The sequence below is a fragment of the Vanellus vanellus genome (assembly GCF_965231255.1).
Source record: "Vanellus vanellus genome assembly, chromosome: 3".
NCBI classification, from domain to species: domain Eukaryota; kingdom Metazoa; phylum Chordata; class Aves; order Charadriiformes; family Charadriidae; genus Vanellus; species Vanellus vanellus.
The window spans coordinates 105,882,653-105,905,508 of record NC_138907.1 but is presented as its reverse complement, the minus strand read 5'-3'; the positions used below and the strand labels follow the sequence as shown (position 1 = coordinate 105,905,508).

General features: G+C 35.5%; 1 protein-coding gene across 1 annotated transcript in view; it reads left to right on the top strand.

Moving 5' to 3' along the window:
• Positions 1-22,856, top strand: part of MYOM2 (myomesin 2) — an 80,370-nt gene that overhangs the window by 43,913 nt on the left and 13,601 nt on the right. Inside the window, exons 19-30 of the mRNA XM_082481805.1 lie at positions 1,394-1,581; positions 4,084-4,210; positions 8,546-8,724; positions 8,892-9,006; positions 9,602-9,758; positions 9,863-9,969; positions 11,845-11,889; positions 12,349-12,485; positions 16,047-16,191; positions 16,304-16,363; positions 18,012-18,079; positions 21,840-21,953. Coding sequence (XP_082337931.1) covers positions 1,394-1,581; positions 4,084-4,210; positions 8,546-8,724; positions 8,892-9,006; positions 9,602-9,758; positions 9,863-9,969; positions 11,845-11,889; positions 12,349-12,485; positions 16,047-16,191; positions 16,304-16,363; positions 18,012-18,079; positions 21,840-21,953 — 1,442 coding nt within the window. The remainder of the gene's footprint in view (positions 1-1,393; positions 1,582-4,083; positions 4,211-8,545; positions 8,725-8,891; positions 9,007-9,601; positions 9,759-9,862; positions 9,970-11,844; positions 11,890-12,348; positions 12,486-16,046; positions 16,192-16,303; positions 16,364-18,011; positions 18,080-21,839; positions 21,954-22,856) is intronic.

Here is a 22,856-nt window from a genome sequence, read left to right as displayed (position 1 = left end):
AAGATAAATTTGGATGAGATGTTACTGATTTACAACTCTATTTGATGTTTTTAGGACAAAGCGTGTCTCATATGGGTAGGTTATGCACACTTTCATATCACCCCTGTGTTGTAAATGCACTTGCACCTTTTATTTTGTCACTGTGTGTTTTGAAGATGAGAGTTGCATGGTTTATGTCACCGAACACAGAGCACATGGATCTTACACTTATGAGATGTGGATGGCTTTTACCCATTTCAGTAACCTTAACAGGAATTTAGCAGGACTATTTATAGGTGACTTACATTAGCATGGACAGAATCTTTCTGCAATATTGTTTTAAGGACATTTATAGGAGTTTGCTATGGTCATTCTTATTTACCAAGAAGTGGTAATAATTGCAAAGGTCATGTTTTGTGGCCTCTGAGTGTAACACACATTTGAAAAAAAGAACAAAAGGACAATTCTGCTGATTACTATCTGTTTTCATGCTGATCACTAGTACACCTACAAAATCAGGGACTGTATTAAGGGCTTCTTCTAACATTCTCTTCTGAATGAGGTAAGTCCCATTCTCTCAAGTTATACTGGTAATTCAACTGAAAACATCAGATGAGCTTTAGGGGAAGGAGCTTAGCCTATACTGTCTGCAGCACAACAATGTCAAGAAAGGGGTATGTTTGGGCAAACTTTCATGCACAGATGGAAAATACAAAACAGTACTTGCTGGAAAAGGTGTTTGCTAGTAGTAGGGGTGTAAAAAGCTCAGGAAAAGAGTTTTCTTCATCTCCAAGAAGATGTCTGGGTGAGATTTCTGCTTTTGCTACAGATGGGAGTAAACTCATGCAGGTAAACTCATGAAGGAAATGTCTTTTCTGCCTCAACATAGGTTAAGATAGTGAAAACCTAATTATTTTCTATTCCTTATAGAGCAGAAAGCACTCTCAGTCTGAAGTAGGCATAGAATATGGGGATAGGGGAGCAAAACCATGAAGTCCATAGATCAGAAAGCCATATGACTTCATTTCATTCAAGTTCTGTATTCTAAAAGTACTTGAACAGCTTATTTGGTTCTTAGCAGGAAAAAATCTTCTGACTGATTTCAATCTTCTAGCATAATATTTGGTCTGGAGACACTTTTGCTGGCATTACCGTTTCCATTCCAAAGATCATCTGTTCATTCTTGCTACTTCCTGAGAGGGCAGCACATTAGGCAGATGTTTAAAACGTTTACCTGTTTATGTTTGGAGATAAGATTAATGTTGATTAACAGCTTTACAACTACTTTGTTACTGATATGCAACTGATAGCAGTACACTGCAGAAAACAAAAGCAATATAAAAAAGCTAAACAACTTGTACTCTGCAGTGTTTTAGGCTCTGTCCTAACTCTCAGGATGCTTATTTCCTTATAGCTTGTCCATCATATCCTCATGGTATCACTCTTCTGAACTGTGATGGTCATTCAATGACCCTTGGCTGGAAAGCACCGAGGTACAGTGGAGGTTCACCAATCCTTGGTTATTATCTGGATAAACGGGAAGCTAACCATGAAAACTGGCATGAAGTCAATTCTTCCCTTATTACCCGTACGATTTATACGGTTGGTACTTTTTAATCCTTATCTTTCTGTAGTTGATTTGTACTATTTCTTTGCTTTTGGCAGAGTTCTACTTCCTTGCAGAGAAATTCTTTAAATACTTAGTACAACAAAAACAGGCCCTTGGAGTGCAACAAGCCAAAAAACTGGGATAGAGAATCAGTGACATTCTCTGCTATGAAATTCTAAGACAAATAAGGCCATTCAGATGAGGAAACTTTTGAGTAAAAAGTTGTGAAGCACATTTTTCACAAAGAACAAGATGAGCTATAAAATGCTTCATAAACTATATTCATTAATGAGCTCTATACGTATCACCACTGTAATAACATGCAGAGAAAGGATGGGAGCATTTAGCAGGACAGATGACCGTGCTGTCTGTAAATGAAATGGAGATGGGCTGAGAACAAATGTAACTGTCCCTGTTCTTACTCTCAGAATCTGGCTTCAGCTGGAAAGGGAAGTATATTAATAAACCTAGCATTATGCCTCATCACCTCCTTTCCAGAGTACCAGAGTGACAATTTTAGTTTTGAAATAAATTATTTCTGGTTGTGCTTACAATGTATTCAACATTTCTTAAAAGAAGAAAATTTTGATGTGAACTTCCATGAAGAAAGGTTAGGAAGATAGGATATAGCAAGTAATTAACCAATCTGACACTTGTTAAATTAAATTAAACAATCAGATTTTATTCCCAAATACTTCTTAAAATTATTTCTGCAAGTCAGCAACTTTCCTATAAACCTCAGGGCAGAAATAAGTCTTTAGCAGACATTTAACACTAAAGTAGAAATTAATGCTGCAGAGAGCTCAGGAAGAATGCACAGAAGGCAGCCAGCAATACTCAGGTTTATGTATACTTGTAAGTGAGTTTATAACTGGCATCTCTGACATAGGAGATGGAGCACGGATGTTGAGAGATGAAAAAGGGCGGGTAAGATAGGCATGAAAGGGCAATACTAAGCAATGCTTTCCATATATTTTCATTTTTTCATGCATTTGTAAACAAATGAGTAATGTAAATTAGGGAAAACAATTCAGAGTTTAATTAATTGGATATTTAAGTCTCAGTCCTGCCAATAACTGTGTTTATGCTTGGAGTTGCATCTTCATATACTAGTTTGAATGACTGGAATCTGAAATACTAATGGTAAATAAAAGCAAGACAGCTTTTAGTAGCACAGAATATTTTATGACATACTGCAAGCAGAGAAGGCTCTGATATATACAGTACAGTACAGCACCGGGAAATCAGTAAAGGTTTAACCCTCTCTGATTAAATAATTCTCTGGGAACCCCACAAATACTCTTTCCTTTAATAACCTGGGGTCTTAAAACCATTTTTACAGCCTGAGCTATTATTCTCTCTTGTGAGTCTCACTATATAGCTCTCTATCTTCAGGAAATTCCATCTAAATTGTGTTAGTGCCTGACTTTTCCTAGCTTACCTTGCTTGCTTTGGTCACGCATTTGATGCTACCCCATCATTTGTTTTTTACTGTCCCATCATATGTTTGTTACCATACCATTAAAAAAATCACAGCAAAATCCTTTTTTTTTATCTCTCATTTTCCCAGAGATTATAGTTATAATTTATTTACTCATGAAAATCTCAAACTGTTCAGTGTCTCCACTTCTCTTGAGACATACAATTAAATATAACTTTGGGAAAATTATGCAGAGGACTGAAGTATAGATTTTTTTATTGTATTTATGTGGTCTGGAAGAGGAAGGATGCAAGAGGTGTGCTACCATGGGTATCAAGAAGCTCATGCCTTATAACTGGTCTACCTTGACCTCAAAATCTGATGTGATGTGGTGATGAACACATCAGATAAGTCAGGGTTCATTTAGCAGGGATGTTTGCAGAGACAAAGCATGGATTCTGGTCATACCTTTTCGATTGCTTACTTCCTCACTTTGTAATGCTAGGTAATATTAAGAGAAAGATGCATATAAGCCAGAAAAAATTACTGAGAGAATCTTTCCCAGAGTTATATCAGCACACTATGGAACTAATTGGATTCGTTTTTCCTTTAGTTTCCTGTTGTTTTCCTTTCTTCCCTGGCCAGTGCACTATGACCTCTTTAGACCAAACACCATTTGAACTCTTGCTTAAGTGAATGGCTTATGAATAGCCATTCATAAGCAATGCAAGAAGCAATGAATTTCATATTAGAACACTCACCCATAAGTATCTGTGAATGGTCATTAATCGAGTGGGCTCCCTGGACTTCTCCTCTAATCTTTTACGGCATCTCACACCAGTATATTGGATGCTGTTATTCCTAGGATGATGTGGCTGAAACATGGAAGTACAATGTAGATATCTGCGATGTGTTTGGTTTAAGAGTAAAATCTTCAAATTAGATCCTTCCAGTACTCCAGCACATCAGTAAGTCCTGATAATTAATTAACCAATGTCAGAATGCTTAAGTATTTGATTTATTAAAATAATATAAATCATGGCTTTTGATATATTGAATTATTTTCTCAAAAAAGGTAGAGGATTTGACAGAAGATGCCTTCTATGAATTCAAAGTTGCTGCTGCAAATCTGGTTGGAATAGGTCAATCTTCAGATCCTAGTGAGCATTTTAAGTGTAAAGCTTGGACTATGCCAGAACCTGGTAAGTCTATTAGTTCCTCATGAATTTCAATTCAGTATAAGCTCCTTAAAACACAGTCAGTGCAATGTTCCAGCCAAACTCTGCTGGATGACTTTGGGTTAATTTCTGCCATTTTACCTGTTGAGAATGCCATTGTTTCTGAGATCTCCTGTTAAAAGCTACCTCCACATCCCCACTGATGACACTGAATGTCCTGAGAAGCAGATGACCTTTACTTAGCTTGCTGAGTGTCTCCTTCTTTCACTGCCCACATTAGCTCAGAGCAGAAAGTCTTTTAGTCTATGTTTTTGTGTCTCTCAGCTCTTCACCCCAGCTCTACAAGTTCCACTTCACTCCCACCACCTGTACAACATATAGGCATCTCTGCACCATCATTGCAGTCTATTAAAAATAGTTCTGGAGTTACAGACTCCAAAACTAGGTTTTGGTCATAAATGTGACACAACAGGGGCACGTTTCTTGAGAGAGGCAACTAGCACAATATAGCTCACACTTTACAGCTAAAGTCTCCCAGTCTCAACTAGTGTGCCCTTATTCATGTGTTTCCCCTAGGTTGTACCTAGGTGTTACCTGAGAGATTATTATTAGCTAGGCGTTAGAACAAATGTGCTAACAAACACATGGTAAGAATGACTGTATGCTAGTACTCAAACATGCGTTTAGGTTGTCTGTAGTTTAGCAGTGTAGACATAACTGAAGACTGTTAATTGCAATGCTAACTCTGTGAAAAAATTCAAATAAGAAGCACTGTGAATTCAGGACCACCCGCAAAAGAAAGTTAAACTTTAGTCTACCTAATGTGAACATATACATTTTTTGCCTAAATGTTAGACAACTAGGGAATTGGTTCCCCTCAGTAATGCTCAAGTTCTGTAAATAATCTATGAAAAAGTTTTTGAAGGTCCAACTGCTTATTTTATAACACCCTCACTCGTACCGAGCAACACTTTTGCTGAAGCTGTTTCTAATGTCTGGTACTGATTTGCCTAAACAAAAAGTGTCACAGTACAGCCCCTAATGAAAACACAGGCACCTATCACTTTTATATAGTTCTACCTCCTTTTCCCCAAAATGCCAGAAAACACTGCTGTGTTGTTAAATCAAATTCTATTTATGACATTGAGTTTTGATATGCAATTAAGGATCCATTCTAATACTTGTTTATGTTATCAGGAGCTGTCTGACACCTACACACATCTGTTTCATATCTAAAGGTTCATGCAGTTTTTTTTTTTATCAGTAAAGAAAAAAAAATCCATCCCTTAAATCTGGTTTTGTAAAACTATTGGAATTTTTAGTGATTTCAAAAATGTATAATTAACATAAAAGGGCAAGAAAATTTCATTTTTCTTTTCTGTTATACATAAAAAGTAGTCCTTGTCTGGAACAAGAAACAATTCAGTAAGGTTATGGAATCATTTACTAGGAAAGACACTCAAATGTCATCTAATTCAACTGCTTGCCCACGTGCAGGATCAGCTATACCCATCTCGTTGACAGAGGCTTGTCTAATCTATCCTTAAAGACTTCTGCCTGTAAGAAAGTCCAGTTTCTCTGGACAGGATGTGCTCCTAATCTTACTATGTTTACAGTTTAAAAGTTTTTCTTGTACTCCTGAATCTTTCTTCCTACAATTTAAGCAAGTTTGTTTCTTGTCCTATCCACCAAAGACATGAAGAAGAGATTATTGTTTTCCTCTTTGCAATAGCTTTTCTATGTGTTTAAAGACTTTATCAGACCCTTAGCTTTCCCCTTAAGTTGACAAAACACAGTTCATGCAACCTTTCCCCATGGATCATGCACTCCCTATCTCTAAATAAACATTTTTTTGCTATTCTTTGAACTTTTCCTAGTGGGTTGATGTCTTTTTTGAATGACTGGGGACATTATTTCAAATCAAGTTTTTTCAATGCTGAGCAGAGAAGTGGTAACTCCACACCTCCTACAAATATTAAAAAAAAATTACACTGTTATGCTGAGTTCCAAGTTTACTTCTTTTTAATGCCCAGATTCTTTTCTGTAAAACTGCTTGTCAGAGAGTTGTTCTCCATACTTTCCAGCTAAATTCTTCTGAGTTCATAAATCTTACCTTCTGGATTTAATGACATGGCAAAGCTGTCAATAACAAAATGTTTAATTTCCTGACCTTAACTCCCTTTATGTTAATTATATTTTCTTGTCATTTTGTAATATTTGGTATAAATGCATTGTCGATGGAACAATTATTTTCCTTAAAGAAAGGATCTGTGATTTATACTCTCTACAGTGTTTTCACAACGTCAGTGAAATGGCCTAGTGTGTAAACAAGTGAAGATTATCCTTCATTTTAAATTATATATAAAGAAAAAAAATAAAAGGTACTTTCAGGAAATAAAGAGAGTGAAATTTCCATTTTCATACCGAACAATTTGACCTTTCTACTCCTTGGCTGATTACATTGTTCTCATTATGAAACTAGCTGAAGAGAGTATTGCATTCTTTCTGCTTAAAAAAAAAAACCCACCACAAACAAACAACCCCCTCATCCCCTCCAAATCGCCAAACCTGTTAAAATATTTCACAATTCTTTTTTTAAAATAAGTTTTTAAACAATGGCTTAACAATAATGAAAAGAAATAATTGAGATTTAAGACTGGGAGAAAGAGGCTGACCCTCTTCCCTGTCCTACTAAAGATATTGAAGACTAATGTAATGTGACTGCAAATACTCCCAGTGTCAACGAAATATTCTTCCAGCTTGTTATATGGAAGGAAGGTTTCCTTAGAAAGGCCAAAGTCCCTTGCAAGATTTCCAGTGTGAGTGATGGATTCCTTGCCCAGAGCTCATAATTATTTCATCCTTCTGCAGAACTCTAGTCTTAGGTATCTCTGAGAGCCTCTGTGAGTTAGCAATGATAGCTAATGAATTATTTTACATGACTTTAAAAAAATGAAACGTCTGTGGTCTCAAAATCCTTAGAATAGAACATATTTCATTACACATTTTCTTCTACTGTCTGGATTTCTAGCAGGTGCATCTGCCAGTGGAATTTTAATTATCTGTGGATATATAGACATTTAAGTTGGGATTTTTAAAGAGCCCTTAGAGAAGGCTTTAGGCTCCTTGAAAATTGCAGTCTTTTCATGAGAAATCTGGTATTTATCCTCATAAGATCTGCAACATGTTTCTTTTCTGAAATGTGCTTATCCACTGTGAAGAAACAAATTTCTACTGTTTTTTGCTGTATATTTGGTGAACATCATCCTTCGCAAATTTCCTGTTCATTCATCACTGGTTAACATCATGTAGGCTGGAACGACAATCAGGTTTATTTGTAAGGTTTTTCTTCTCTTCTTTATTTTAAACGGTGAGATGTGTTGTAGGGAAAAGCAAAATCTTGAATTAGACCAAACTGACAACACTGAGAAAATCCCTGAATCTCAGGTACTTTCAAGTTTCCTTACTCTAAATTTAAGCACAAGAAGCAAGGTTCCAGCAACATTATTTGGCTGAATATCAGTATTCTGTCACGGAATTTTTCACCATGGTAGGAAACTGATATGATTATGCCCTTATAGTCTAGGTATAAATAAATATCAAGAGTGTAGGAAAAAATAAATGCTACAAGGTAAACTGAATGGCATCAGAACAGTTAAGCGAAGGAGAAGGAAAGTATAGGAGGGAGAACATAACCTGATGGCTGCAAAGGTATCACTTTGCATCATAACTCTCACTTATTCATAGAACACCAGGATGTTTTTGGTGTAAACAGCTCTCCTGACAGATATCCTCTTGAGAAGTTCTTGGCTATCGTTATACACTTCACAATGAAAAAATCTTCTGTCAAAGAATGAGAAGCCTGATCCAAAATCCACTGGTGCCAGTGGGTTTTGAATTAGTCTGAAGGATCATAGTTCATCTATAGCTACAAAAAATAAAAATTTGGATGCTAAATTATGAACCTGAGTCAAGCTCAGTGAAACAACTTTGATGTGGGGCTGGTGAATTAAATAATAGACAAGAAACCTCTGTTACTTGTTGGAAAATTTTAAACTGCATGGATTTTCCACATGAAGAGTTTTCCCTTAAAGTAAAGTTACTGAAATCTAATGTATGCTTCAGAATACTACAGAATGCTAAAGTCACTCACTGCACGAAGCAGGTACTATTGTATACAGCCATGAGGGGAAAATGACCTAAATAGCACATACACCAAGTTTATTGCAAAGGATGAGATTTTTGAAAGCAAACACAGTCAATACAAAATGAAAGTGATGATGCATTTCGGCCTCTACAGGGCCAGTTTGCAAAACTTTATTATATTAAAGTGAACTTTGAATATTTGAAATATTTTAGGTCCTGCCTATGATCTCACAATTTGTGAAGTTAGAAATACATCACTGGTTCTTCTGTGGAAAGCTCCTGTGTATGAAGGCAAAAGTCCTATTACTGGTTATTTAGTGGACTATAAGGAAGTAGGTACAGAAGACTGGATCACTGCTAATGAAAAACCTACTTCAAAGCGCTATTTTAAGGTAATGTTTTCATTAGTTAGTGTTAATTCAAAACTGAATTCTAAAAGCATCTGATTGATTACAGGAAAGGTGTATTTGAACTTGGGCTTCTGCTAACATCTTCATATAAGCAAACAAAAGAGTTTAGATTGTTTTTTAAATTGTCTTTGCTTTTTATCTTGTCCAAGGTCACTGATTTACATGAGGGTCATACCTATGTTTTCAAAGTTCGTGCAGTGAATGATGATGGGGTAGGCAAGTCATCTGAGATATCTGAACCAGTGCTTGTCGAGGCACGGCCAGGTAATGAAGTGTTTTATCTCCTTTGCATCTAAAATATTGAAATACTCAGAAGTGAATTTAATCACTCTGATTTGATTTTGTAGCACAGATAAGTATTTCAAGAGTTAAGGAGCTCTTAGCCTTAAAACTTAAGGAAAAAATAGTGTGGATACAGAGGTACTGTCAAGACTTTTTGCTTTACTTACTGCAGGAAATACTTAATAATCAGCTATTTTAGTTTTTATTCTCATAAACAAAGGTGGTACTTGCTGTGAGCAAAAAAGTATGGAAACACATCTATTAAAGCTTCAAGAGTGATAATAAAATTAATTTACTTAAACTGTTGATATCTTCTCATATTCAGTTTCATTTTATAGATTTGTTTATCAATAAGCATTTATTATTTTAAGTATTCCTTTTTTTTCATGTAGAGTAAGAATCTTGCTAGTATGTGATGCTGAGTCAGCATATGACATAAACATTCTTTAAGATCTTCAAGTAAGATCAGTACCGGTTAGTAAAGGTGGACAAAATTTGCATGGGCTTTAGTATTTTCTGAATTGCAGCTCAAAAGAAAAATGCAGCTTTGACATGTGAGTTGATTCCTCTTTTGCAGGAACAAAAGAAATCTTTTCAGGTGTGGATGATGATGGTAATATTTACCTGGCTTTTGAGTGCAAAGAAGCTACAGATGCATCTCATTTTGCATGGGGTAAATCATACGAGGAGATTGATGATTCTGATAAGTTTAAGATTGAAACAGAAGGAAACCAGTAAGTCATTCCAGTCTATCAAATTATTAGAAGTTTGTCCTGTTAAAAATCTCAATAACATGAGAAACTCCACTAATTATATCCTTTTTTATTGATGATTTTAGTTCTAAGCTGTACTTCAAAAATCCTGATAAATCAGACTTGGGAACTTATTCTATCTCAGTTAGTGACACAGATGGGGTTTCATCCAGCTTCGTTATGGATGACGAAGGTAAGATCTTTGCCATCCCAAGACTTTCTTCATTTTATCACCTCGACTGCACTAAAAATTGTCCAAGAAAGAAAAAGAAATTCACAACTCTCATATTCTATCCTATGCATTGAGGAAAAACAAAAAAGACCACACAACGGGCTCTGTGTAATTACTTTTTTTTCTTATTATCACAATAATGAAAGTTGGGTTAACTTAAGACAATTTTTTCTTTAGAAAAAAAAAGACAAAGAATATGCCCAATTAGAATTATGCTGGGACTATAATACTGTTTGCAAATATCTTTCAGTTAAATGTCTGAAAATGTTGCTTTTTGCACTGTTTTGTGAATCTCTTTAGTATGTCACTTTTGATGTGCTTTGACTTTGTAGCCTTTCATACCTTATAATAATCGGTTCTTTCTTAGCTGTAAAACTACTGTCAGATCTCTGCTGACCAAAGAGCCTAATATAGAGACAGACCTTGAGGTTCTAGATACAATTTCATATAACTGTGATGCAGAGAACTAGTGAGAAGAAAGTGAGAAAAAGGATGTTGCTTTAACAAGATCTGACTACATTGGGTTAAATTATCCTTTGGCTTAAATTTAGGTTAGTTTTGCTTTATTTGCTATTTTGTTTCATTGGAGTTGCAATGAATTTGCTTCAGTCTGACTTTGATTTACCATTGAGAGGTGCTGAGGTGAAAGGCGAAGGGGGGGACTTTGCTGTTTTTAAATAGCACAAAAATTTCTTTGGTGTTTTCCCAGTCCACAGGCTGTAATTGCTATGCCCGGTTCCTTAAGCATGAAAATCCCTCTACTTACCTTCTTTTAAGGAGAGATGAGACTGAGTGTGAGTCTGATTGTAGGCAGGACTTTTATCGGAGTGTGAACTGCATCAAAACTTCCATTTAAAGTAGGCATTGGAAAGAAATCCATGTGCAGCTGGAAAAAATATGGTTCTCCAGGAATGTAGAAGATATGCATTTGATCATGAGAACTTCTCTTTGGCTTAGTTTTGAAGCATCACTCTGAAACATGTCTGTAGGTTTTGTCACCGTCAGTCCTACCTTCAAAGGTTTTCTTGTAGAAGGGCACTGAAAGTGTTTCCCATCCCATGCTTAGCCCATGTCTTCCCTAGTCATATCTGTCACTCAAAACTACAATTTTATTTGTACTAGATCCCTGCACAAGTGTCAGATTTTGTATCTTAGCACTGAAAACCATCATTTCACTGACCAGTTACTTCCTCAAATGCTATAAAATCTGCAATTTTGCTAAATCTTCGACCACGTCATAAATCCTTCCTAACTTCCTCTGGTCTTTACATTACCTGTAAATTTGGAATTGGCAGTAATATTCAACTTCCAAACCTTTTTTAGTAATGAATATGATAAATAGGGTTAGTATGAAAATCTAACATAGTGATTTCTAGATTCTTACACAGCCTTCATGAGGAGTTTGTGCATTAAATAGAACTTTCTATACCTTTTTCAGAATAACCTGCACTCAATCTTGTTTCCTGCCACAGTAAAACAAGATTTTCAGGTACAGTGTCAGAAAGGAAGTCAGCAAATAAAGGAGCCTCATATATTGCTCCGAAACTACTGTCTCCAATCTTTCTTTTAAATCCTATAGAGAACTTAAAATGTTTAGATTCTTTTGCATAAGAGAGTGGGCATGAAAATGCGTGAAATAGGAACACTCACTAAATCAGAACTTTAAGTTTCTTAAATCTTATTTTTTAATCATCATTTTCTGAAGAGAGTTGAGTATTTCCCATATAAGACTTAAGGAGACTGTCTGTTGATGTTGATATGTACCTTCTTTAATACTCACTTTCTGACTGTATTTTTCAGAATAAATTGAAACGTGAGTATTTTTCTTAATTTCAGAGTTTGAACGTCTGATGGCATTAAGCAATGAAATAAAGAATCCAAGTAAGTTGAAGATCTGAATCTATTTGTTACTTCTAGAAAAAATATAATTACATAGTAATGACTGGAGTTCCAAAAAGGTTCTTCCTAAGACAACGGCAGATTCATTTTTCATGGAACAATTTGCTTCCTTATCTTTCCATTCATTTAGAAGAATATTAGTTTGCACTGAATAAGATTATCATTGCCTAAAAGTTTCTTGAAGTTTAACTTTGAGAAAAGACTATAGGTTGCTATTAGCAAATTTGTTAAATAGTGTGCAAACTATAAACTGTAAATTCTTTCCTCCCTTTGAGAAAGTAAAAATCAGCCAAAGACTGCATTAGATGTCTTTTCCCTGCAAATTTATTCTATATCCAGCATTCAGTAAATAATAGGGAGATACTAATATTTTACTACAATAGTCTTTTGTGTCACAAGGATTCATGCATTATTGACTTTTGATTGCTTTTCTTTCTGCAGCAATACCACTGAAATCAGAATTAGCTTATGAGGTTCTTGAGAAAGGAGAAGTTCGTTTCTGGATTCAGGCTGAAAGCTTATCACCACATTCTAACTTCAGATTTGTTATTAATGATAAGGAAGTCGAAAACAATGATGTAAGTATAGATTGAGTACTATATATATGTGATTTTGTTTAATAAACCTTTACGTATTAATAGGTATTCTATTTTTATAGTTGCTTAAAACCATGTTATTCAGGTCTGATGATACCTGAAAGGAATGTCACTCTTTAACTTGAATATTTTTTACAATTTCTGTTGCAGGGTAAGCCTTTTCATATATATGAAAAAAAAAAAGAGCAAAGTTTAACCCTCAGAAGTCTATATGCATCTTGGGTAGCTAAACAACCAACAGCCAAAGAGAAGGAGAAATTAGACACAGACCAGTATTAAACACTTCTGATTAAAAGTAGTGCACAAATATTTTAGGAGAATAGCTCAAGACAAAAAAGCTGCTTCAAGTACAGTTTTGTACAGTTTTGGACTCCAAACCAGCAAGACATGCTGTTCCCAGAGACCCTCTGAGGCTACTGCTACCAGTTTTACATGTAACGTGGGAGGCACTTGGCAATGTAACAATGGTCATAGATATAAAATTTTCAGGCGGTGACACTTTCTTTTTTTTTATTTTTTTGGAAATTTTGTCATAGACACTAAATGGGCATTGAATAGCTACACAGAGATGAAAGGGCAGGCCACCAGCTCCCTGCATTTTTATAGCTCTAGGAAGACCCTTTCATAGAAAACAGCAGAAAAATGTTGTCAGATTGGGCTGAAAAGAAAGCAAAGTCATGCCTTTGCAGGGGTGGAGTGTGGTTCATCTACTGGGCATGAAGTACAGAAATGGGAATATCTTTTCCTATGAGGAATCCATTTCCAGTGCAGCAGTTTGAAAGGTTCAGTTTATTCCTGAGGATGTAAAGCCTGGTTTTGGCTGGAGAAGCTTATCAGCATTTTTATACCATAGAACAGCAAAAAGCATTTACTTTAATTACATATTGACAAGCGGAAGAAAAAGCGTTTCTGAGTAAAATACTTTTCTGTTTGTCTTTCTTTAAGAAGTAATAAACTATAACACTTAAAACCTGAATATTAGTGACTAGGATGTATTGAAATGACAATATTCTGTCTTGGCAATGTAAGTGGAACAGAATGAGCTATTTTTAGTTCACATATGTTTTGGAAGTGTTGACATCAGAGAGAGTCTTGAAGTGGAGCTGTATTATTTCACCTCTTTAATTAGTAACCCACAGGTGACATTTACGTTTGGAGACTGATGATATTTTTGTGGAAAGTCACATAAAAGCCTAGTATTTATGGAGCCCATAAAATCATTGAACTTCATCTTGCTGCATAATGGCAATAGTTAGAAGCCTAATTACACTCTAAAACCTGCCTGGAGACCGGGCTACAGTCACTGAACATGTTCAATAGACCGTTATGCTGGTGAATTGTAGTCTGATTCTTGACATTGGCTGAAGTGATAAATTTTTCCTTTTAGGTCCTAACGGGGAATGGTTTCGGTAAGACTTCAAAATAATCTGAGGATGGAATGAATTGATCCCCATTTAATCAGCTGTCATTTTAATCTTTTAAATTTTTTATCCTTTACCTAAAAGCCAGAAATAAAAAAAAATCTAGAAATGTGATAAAAGATCAGATTAAAACATATGTCTTGCTCTTCTTTTTCTGCTTCTGGCCAATCTCAATTTAACATTCTCCCTGAGAACTCATGAAATGGATGCAAGTGTTGCCCTCAACCTCTGTGGGTCAAGAGACTGTAAGCTAGAATTTGAATTTGCACTTTCTGTTAGTTTGGTGAAGTTTATAACTTCTCTTTTTGACCTACCTGTCACTCTTACAGGTGACTCTTACATAAGTAATTTTTCTACTTAATTTCCTTATTAATTAAATCTTGTCTTATTCTTTGACAGTATATCTTTCTTTGAACTATATATGGGAAAGTGCACATCCAAATTATATAAGCATTTTTCCCTGTTATTTTATATAAATTTTATACCTCCGTCTCTTTCGTCTAAATCATTTATTTAATAAATTTTTGTGCCAATCAATCTGTTAGCTACTGCTTTGTTAATTCCATTATCTTTTCTCTTTCTTAATTCTTCAGTTACCCCATTAAGATTTAAACTAGTACTATTTGTACATTTGAAAGTACTGGTAATGAATGCTAAACATCTTGACTATGTCTACACTATTCTTCCAGACCTGTTGTCCATATAACAGTGAACCTGTTTTTGAGGCTGGTTAGGAGGTGTCCCTCAAAGCTGAAGCAGATATACTTGTGGGGTCATTCCTACTAATTATGGATCAGTACTTAAAGGTTCTTCCACTTACGGAAGTCTCCCAGAAAGTTTCTTCCCTTTCCTAAACTTTATCTACCTATGGCTTTAGGTACCTTTTCCTAGTTTTGGAGTCCAATAAAAACCTTAATGAAAATGTTGTGTTTATAGGACATATTGTTTTCTTTTAACAGTAACAGGGTCTATAGTAATTTAATGCATAGAACTGCTTCTAGATGGTGACATTTACTTTTCTGTCGCATCATGAATGGAACAGTTAGTGTGTAACACCCTTGGCCGCATTGGTTACCTAAAAGTATTCACGAAGTAACTTCTGTGGATTATTTGTGCTTTGCTTTAGGAATTCGTAAGTTGAGATTCAAACAACATCACTGTTAGTGGGACACACAGTCCTCATGGTTGTTACTCACTGAATGAAAGAGGATATTACTTTGTAAAAGGTAGTTGTGTCTAAAATAGTACCGGCAAATTCAAAACACATATTTTGCAAGTATTGTCCAATATTTGCTTGCAATTTTCTGTTTCCTTGATGATGCCTGCCAATAGTTTATCCTTCTGGAATATTTAATAGAAAACAAATATTTAACTTTGAATTCAAATAAAAGTTTAGTGTTTTGGGTATTCTGCAAGCACTTTAGTCCGTAACTAGAAGTTTCGACAGAATTCTAATTCTCTTTTGCTGGACTTGGCCGATCTTTTTAGTTTCCAGAAGCTTTGTTGGTTTTGAAAAAGTTACTGTTCTCATGGTCTTACACTTTAGCGTTCTTCGAAAAGAATACTTAGCATTAGATGAGCGAATCATTATACCTTCCTAAATAAAATTTTTTTAGGGAGAAAATAAGTTCCAGTATTAAGCTGCCACATATGTCTCAGAGGTATTTAGTAGTGATGACCTTTTGGATTTGTAGTGATGGATTTATCTGGAGATCCACATTTGTGTCTACAAACATAATACTTTCAGCTTTTTCTGGACTCTGCTAGGAATAGTGTTTCAGCCTACCAAAACCCACTGTTGAACTGGAAGCTGTAATGTAGCTAAAGACTGATTGTGTAGGCTCTTCTTCAAACATGCATAGTGCCATAAACCATTATTTTTAAATCCAAACCAGCTCTATGATGATGACTCTAGGATTCCAAATGCAATTGCGCACAGAGGTTTCTGTCACGACTGGGATCTTGTACAAAAGTAAATGCAAGCACAGCCCTGTTTCCATAGTTTACGATTAAAAGGCTGTGAAAAGATTGTGTATGGAGGCAGGGATATAAACCAGGATTAATTCTGTAGGGAATAATAAGTAATTTAGACTACACTAAAATTATTACTTGTTTATTTCAGAGGCATAAAATAAATTGTGACCGTTCAAATGGCATTATAGAAATGGTGATGGACAGATTTACAATTGACAATGAAGGTACCTACACAGTACAGATTCAAGATGGAAAGGCCAAGAACCAGTCTTCATTAGTTCTCATTGGAGACGGTATGTTCACTGAAACATTGAAACTTTGACTCTGATGAAGAAATTAACTTCAATTATCCTTTGAGTAATTTTGTGACTAACTCATTTTTCATTCACATCTTCTAAAATTTAGCATTCAAGGCAGTACTGGCTGAGTCTGAGCTCCAGCGGAAGGAATTTCTCAGGAAGCAAGGTAAGGCAGAGTAGATTGGTGACTCTAAGCCCAGTTTGCAGCTAATGATGCATCCATGGTGCTTCCAACTTGCATTGATTTCAATAGAAGATGAGTATATTGCACAGTTTGAGTAGGCACTGTGGATCCACCCTTGGTGGATCTTATTTTCCAACATTATAATATGATACATGCAAGTTCATAGAATCATAGAATACCAGGTTGGAAGGGACCTTAAGGATCATCTGGTCTAACCTTCTTGGCAAAAGCACAGCCTAGACAAGATGGCCCAGCACCCTGTCCAGATGAACCTTAAGAGCGTTTAATGATGGGGAAAGTTGTGACAGAACTTTCACTAAGTAGAGAAGTAAAGTGGGAGTTCTTACAAGAGATTATCTTTGACCAATATTCATGTGTGCCTACTGTAGGCTCTGATCCAACAAAACATTTCAGCATGTTTAGTTTTAAGCATACAAATTGTCCCTTCAATATAATCGACAGAAAAGTAGACAGCATAGTGTCAGACAAGGAAGATTAAAAACCTGATCCTGTGGTTTCTGTCCAGGCAAACATCCAGGAACCAAATGTATATTTGTTGCATAGTAGCTATACAGTTGCAGAGTTTGTTATATACTTGTTATCAATACTGTTTGCAGCTGAAAGTAAGAATTAATATTGGATAACTAATTCAAGATTATATCTCTGTGAAATCCTTAAAAAACTGAGTTTGAGTTCTAGTTTGTAATATTCACTTGGCAAGCACATGGCTTTTAGGATCAAAGTAACAATAACAATTAAAAACATTTATTCTAAATAGGTTAGGTAAGCTGCTCTTCATAAGCAATGTAATTATATTATTTTCCATTTTCTTGGGGGGGGCGGATTTTTTTTTTTTTTAAATAGACTTAGGAAAGGAATTACACCACTTACAGCATAAACTCACAAAATCTTTCATTTCTCAATGATTTAAGTGAAAGTCTGGGACTTTTCCACCTCCCAGGTCTGGATATTGCAATTTTGGGCCCTGATCCCACAGACAGTAAAGCATAAATTTACTGACATGAGTAAGCACAATAACTTTAAAAAAGCTATGTATGTCAGTGAATTTACTTAAAGATATACATGTTTGCAGGATTGGAACCTCAGTGGAGAAAAGGAATACTTCCTGTTTTGCTTGTAATATTTAATACATTTTTTAACTTTATATAATTTGGACAAATACTATCTGTCATACAATTTTTGCTTTGAACATTTAATTGGGTGTATGGATACATTTGTTTATTCTCTGTTTCCCTTTATGTTAAATACATTATCTGTACACTTGTTTGTAGCTACTCTGTTTCTTTCCTATGCTTAGTTGGCAATTGGGTATAAATGTATTTAGTAAATTAATTTGTCTCATTCACTATTTTACATTTTGGAGTACTACATGTTTACCGTACAGAGATGAGCCTCAGGTTTCTAAGCTGTGCAGTACGTGCCTGCATCAATATGATAAAAATTTACTGCAGGATTTTCCTTCTAGTGGATAGATATTTCAGGAGTTCCCTCTCATCACTCTGCTGTAGGAATATTATAATATAGTTATCATCTTTTTTCTTTATTTCACTGGATCTGTCTGATACTCTTCATTCTACAACATATGCTTTAAGACAATTTTGTTTCTTAGGTCCTCACTTCTCGGAGTTTTTGTACTGGAAAGTTACAGAGGAATGTGAAGTTTTACTTGCTTGTAAGGTGAGGAAATACACTTGAAATATTTTTTTTTAGACTGTGTTAAAGAATTAAACTACAAAATTATCTAGGAAAGTGTGAGGAAATATTTTTATAATTTTAAAATTTAAATTTTCATATGAAAACTTTTTTATTATTTAGAAATATTTAAAATAAAAATTTCTGACTTACTGCTCTTAAGCAGTTAAAACAAAAAAAATTACAGGACATTTCTAAATGTGTTAGGTGATCTAATTCCTTATAATAATTGTGAGCCATAAAAATAATTTAAACAAAATATTAATCTCTCAATGGTCCTTCTTCCTTCCTCAAAAAATAGCCACAAAAAGCCACAGTTCGAACTCTTTCTTCACCGTTTTCTGATTTGGAGATTCCTCTACCAAAGCATCTATTCTTTAATCAACTGTAACCAAACATGCAACAAAGGCTTCTAGAATTAAAGTTATAAAACATGATTTTTATTGTATTTAGTTAATGACTTTTGAGTCTTAACTAATGCTAATGTGCATGGAATTCAGAGTAACTTCTGCATTAACATCTTTATATGCCATTCTAAACTGATATATTTTCATTTTTGTCGCTCTTCTAGAATGACTAATTAGAGGTCTGAATAACTAAGTTAATTGAATTCAACAGGCATCAAACTCTTCTTCATTGCCTTTTCCTGTAATGTGGACTCTTTTGTATTAATTTTCTCCACTTATGAATAAGTTTTCGGCTTTTAATTAGGCTAACTTGAATCATTCATTATGAGCTATTTACATGTACATTTGTGGGATTTTTTTTCCCTTCTTTTTTTCTGCTCACTAATTAGGAGACCTTTAACCTCAACTCATTCCCAGTGGAACTGACCTGGGTGGTGAAGCTGCCATTCTGCGTGCCCCCATTTTAGGGCTCAACACTCATTAGCTAACATGGTACCGTTGCTGCTACTGAGCTGCATAGCTCGAGTGCTTTATAATCTCAACATGCATTTGCCTCAGGCATGAACCCTGCTTATCATTTCATTCACACGGGGAATTAAATGTTGCCGAACCATTTATACCAGTGTTAGTTCTCTACAAATTAATCTGAAATTATCCTTCTTTTCATTGACTGTCGAGTCTGTTTATACCACTGAAACTATGAAAGGCTGAGCTTCTGATTATATGCTTTTCATCAGCGTACTTCTTGTTCAAAAGGTCAGAACATTTTATGTAAGTGAAATCTAGGATGTGGGCTGTTTTCACACTCATCATTTTAACTATGCCATTGACCTTATAATGTTTGTCACTGTTTGTATGTGACTGGCCATTAGGTTCACATGGTACTGCTGTCGATGCCTGTTTAATTGATATTTGTACATAGGAAGAGTTTGAACAATAAAGCCCGGATTTGTCCTATGAACTTCAGATACCTGACATTCAAGTTAGAAGTGTGGCTGCTCTGGGCTATTTCTGTGGTAATAAAAACATGCAAGGAACAATCTCTGCCTCCCAAGGCCATATCATAGCACTTGGCCCAGGTCTCTTCTATGGTCTGTTTAGTGCTCCTGTGCAAAAATAATTGTCGTGGGTGTTTTTAAGTCTTGAAAGAGCCTGGGATGATGTGAAGGAAGTACCTGTAAGAGAGGGCTTTTTGCCTTTACTTTCTCAAATACATGAAATAGGGGAGTTAGGAACTCAGGCCAGCTGGAAGCTGGTGTAGGGCAGAGGACTGACTGTGTGATCCAGGTCTGTAACAGTAACAATGAGCAAATATGATTGTGTTATAAAAGAGTAAATCAAAAGTAACACACGTTACCTGACGTACCCCTTATTTTCTATGTGATTGGATGTGATTGACTTTTGATTCACTTAGTATTTAATTCTGAAATAACTGGGATTGAGGACCTTGTTCTTGGTATTGTAGCATCTGCATGCCAGTGGGACATTTGCCCATCTGAATGATAATTTGATGGTTACTTTTTATTGTGTGTTTATTTTTCTTCATATACCAGCATCTACTATAATTTTTCTTCAAGTACTCCTAAATTTCAGAACATTCAGAAGCTACCTGCTTTTGCATAACTTTGACCCTATTTGTACTGTGTCTGTTAAAAGCAAGATTTTTGGTGTGTGGCTAAACAGCGAAAAAGGTAACTTTTCATAGTAAATGTCAACATGAAATAACTTCGGCACTGCAAATTGCATGTGTCTGAAACTCGGTCTATTTATTGTCAGATTGAGTGCTAACAGTCTTTGATGAAAAATTGTTGAGAAGCATTAAAGGCTTGTTCCTTCAGGCTCTGTTCAAATAAAATTGCCTCTCACGTCATATGACTACAGGAATAGCCACTTTGTAGTTACTGGTAAAGGTAAAATGCTGCTCGCTTTTCTCAAGCAAGGCATTGCTTTGGGCCAGGTTGTGATCTCAAATACTCTGTCAGAGATCCATAGCAACCACACTGGTTATTAAGCAGCAATATATGTGATTAATTTGAGCAGGTTTTACAGAGATGTCCAGGAATCAGTATAGGAGGCCCTCCTATTTGTTCAGTCACCTCTACAGAGAGCTTTCATAGAGCTGTTCATCTATGGAATGATGTCTCTAATGTGAAAGGGTTAGAAATTGGTGTGTGTTTTTTCCTCCAAGCAAGCCACTTGAAAACTATTGCAGTTCTGTATTAACTTCTGGGCTGCCTTCTATCCATTTGTTCAGTTCTTTTTTAAGGAGGCTTTTTAAAGCAACTGCCTGAGGACTGAGAAATGTCCTGCCAGCTCTGTCCTTCTACCAAAGCCACGCTGACTGGGAATTCAGGCTGTGCATGGAAATACAATTGCATTTTTGTGATTTTCAGAAGGGTATGGGGATAGTGATGTCAAATAAGCTGTAATGCTTCTGAAAGGGGAAAAAAAAAATCTTTTGCCAGGGTTTCTAAAAGGAGCTGGGCTTTTAGCTTCTATGAATTCACAGTTGGAGGTCATTCATCCAACAATATTTTAAGCATCACCAATTCACAATTTATATTTCAAAATTATAACAGTACTTGAGGTATAGCTATAGTCTACTTATGCATTGCTTAGATGAGCTGCTGCTACTACAGCAAAATTCTGGCTTTCAAGCAACTTCTCTGCATTTGCACTACATTGTTAAGCCCCTTTGTGTTGGGAGAGACTGCAATTTGTAGGACTCTTCAAATCTTTGTACTTCCCATAGGACCCAATGTAGTAGAAAAAAAGGATTTCTGGTGCAGCTCGCAATTTTGAAGTCTCAAATGCTTTCAGAATAGTAATTTCAGTTGCTCTCTGCAGTTTAGCCCTGAAAGAAATTGCTTAGGTAGCTGGGATAAATCTGCAAATTGGCTGAAAACTCTCTAAGATAGGGCCTAAGTTCTGCATTACAGCTCTCTGGAGATACATGGCAAACACAAAAAAATAAAGGAGAGTTCAGCAACTCTAATTTCAAAGATACTTCTCACAGATAACTCTAGACAAACCACAACCACATAGCAAGGGTGCAAAACCCTTTAAGGGAAGAGATTGACAGGATTGCTTTTAAGGATTTGACAGGGCTCTGAAGCTCTAAGCTGTATGCTTCTGACTAGTTTTGTGCCACAAACAAATACCGTAGGACTAAGACTTGCTTAGTAGGACTTGGTTGAAAATGCTTTTTTACTTGGATTTATTTTACATGTGTTACAAAAATGCTGGTTTGTTATGTTGAAAGTACCTGCGTGACTGCCTACAGTGGGATACCTTTCTTCAGGACATAACCAGGCTTATGTGCCTTTTCTGTTGTACAGGTTGCAAACACAAAGAAGGAGACTGTTTTCAAGTGGTATAAGGATGGTTCTGGGATTGATGTTGATGAGGTGCCTGATCTGCAGAAGGGAGAATGTCACCTCAGTATTCCCAGGGTACAGTATCATCTACTGATTAGAAATGACAGCTTCTGCTTGACATGCTATAGGTTTGCCAGGCAGAGCACTAAACCAGGTATTTCTGTGAACCGTTTTAAGAAAAGGATATTTGCTACCTTTCAATTAGCTAGTGAGTAACTAATACTAGTAAAAGAGCATCTATTTTTGTTATCTGCTTAGACAGTTCACGCTTAAGTTGCTTCAGCGTCCTTAGGTGAACTGTATCTCGTTCTTTCTTATTGCTCCTTAATATTTCAATTTGTTCAAGCACCTCATTTCTGACAGTGCCTCAGTTTTATTGCCTAAAATGAATAGGTTTGAGGTATACTGCTTAAGATTTATCTTTATGCAAACAGGATAAACTAACTTTTTCTCTGAAACTTAGCTTGCATAATTGCTGTCTTCGTCAAGTGCTAAAACCTCCCTGAATCAAGGTTTTCTGTTTTCATAAATGCGCATCCATTTAATTGACTTATTTATTTTATTGATTGGCTTCATATTCTTCTAATTTATGTCCTTCATTTCACTTGCAAGAGAATACTGGCTTTCTGGTGGCTTCATTTTTCTTTAGTAGATTTTTTTGGGGACGGTGGTTTCTGCTTTTCTTGAATTGCTCTTGTTACTTGTCATTCAGTTATATGATGCTTTTATTATTATTTACTTGCTTCTGGACTCGTATAAATCTAAGATTCAATTAAATGACCTCCAATCTCTATATAATTATTTATATATTTTCCTTCAGGTTTTAAAATATATTAAAATAAAAACTCCTATTAACTTTAATGCAGTATCACTATGTTAGATTTTAGAATGTAAATTCTCTAAGGGTAATGAATTTATTATTTACTTAGCATAGATATAATTTGACTACAGTTGTTGCTTAAATGAAAGCCACTGAGT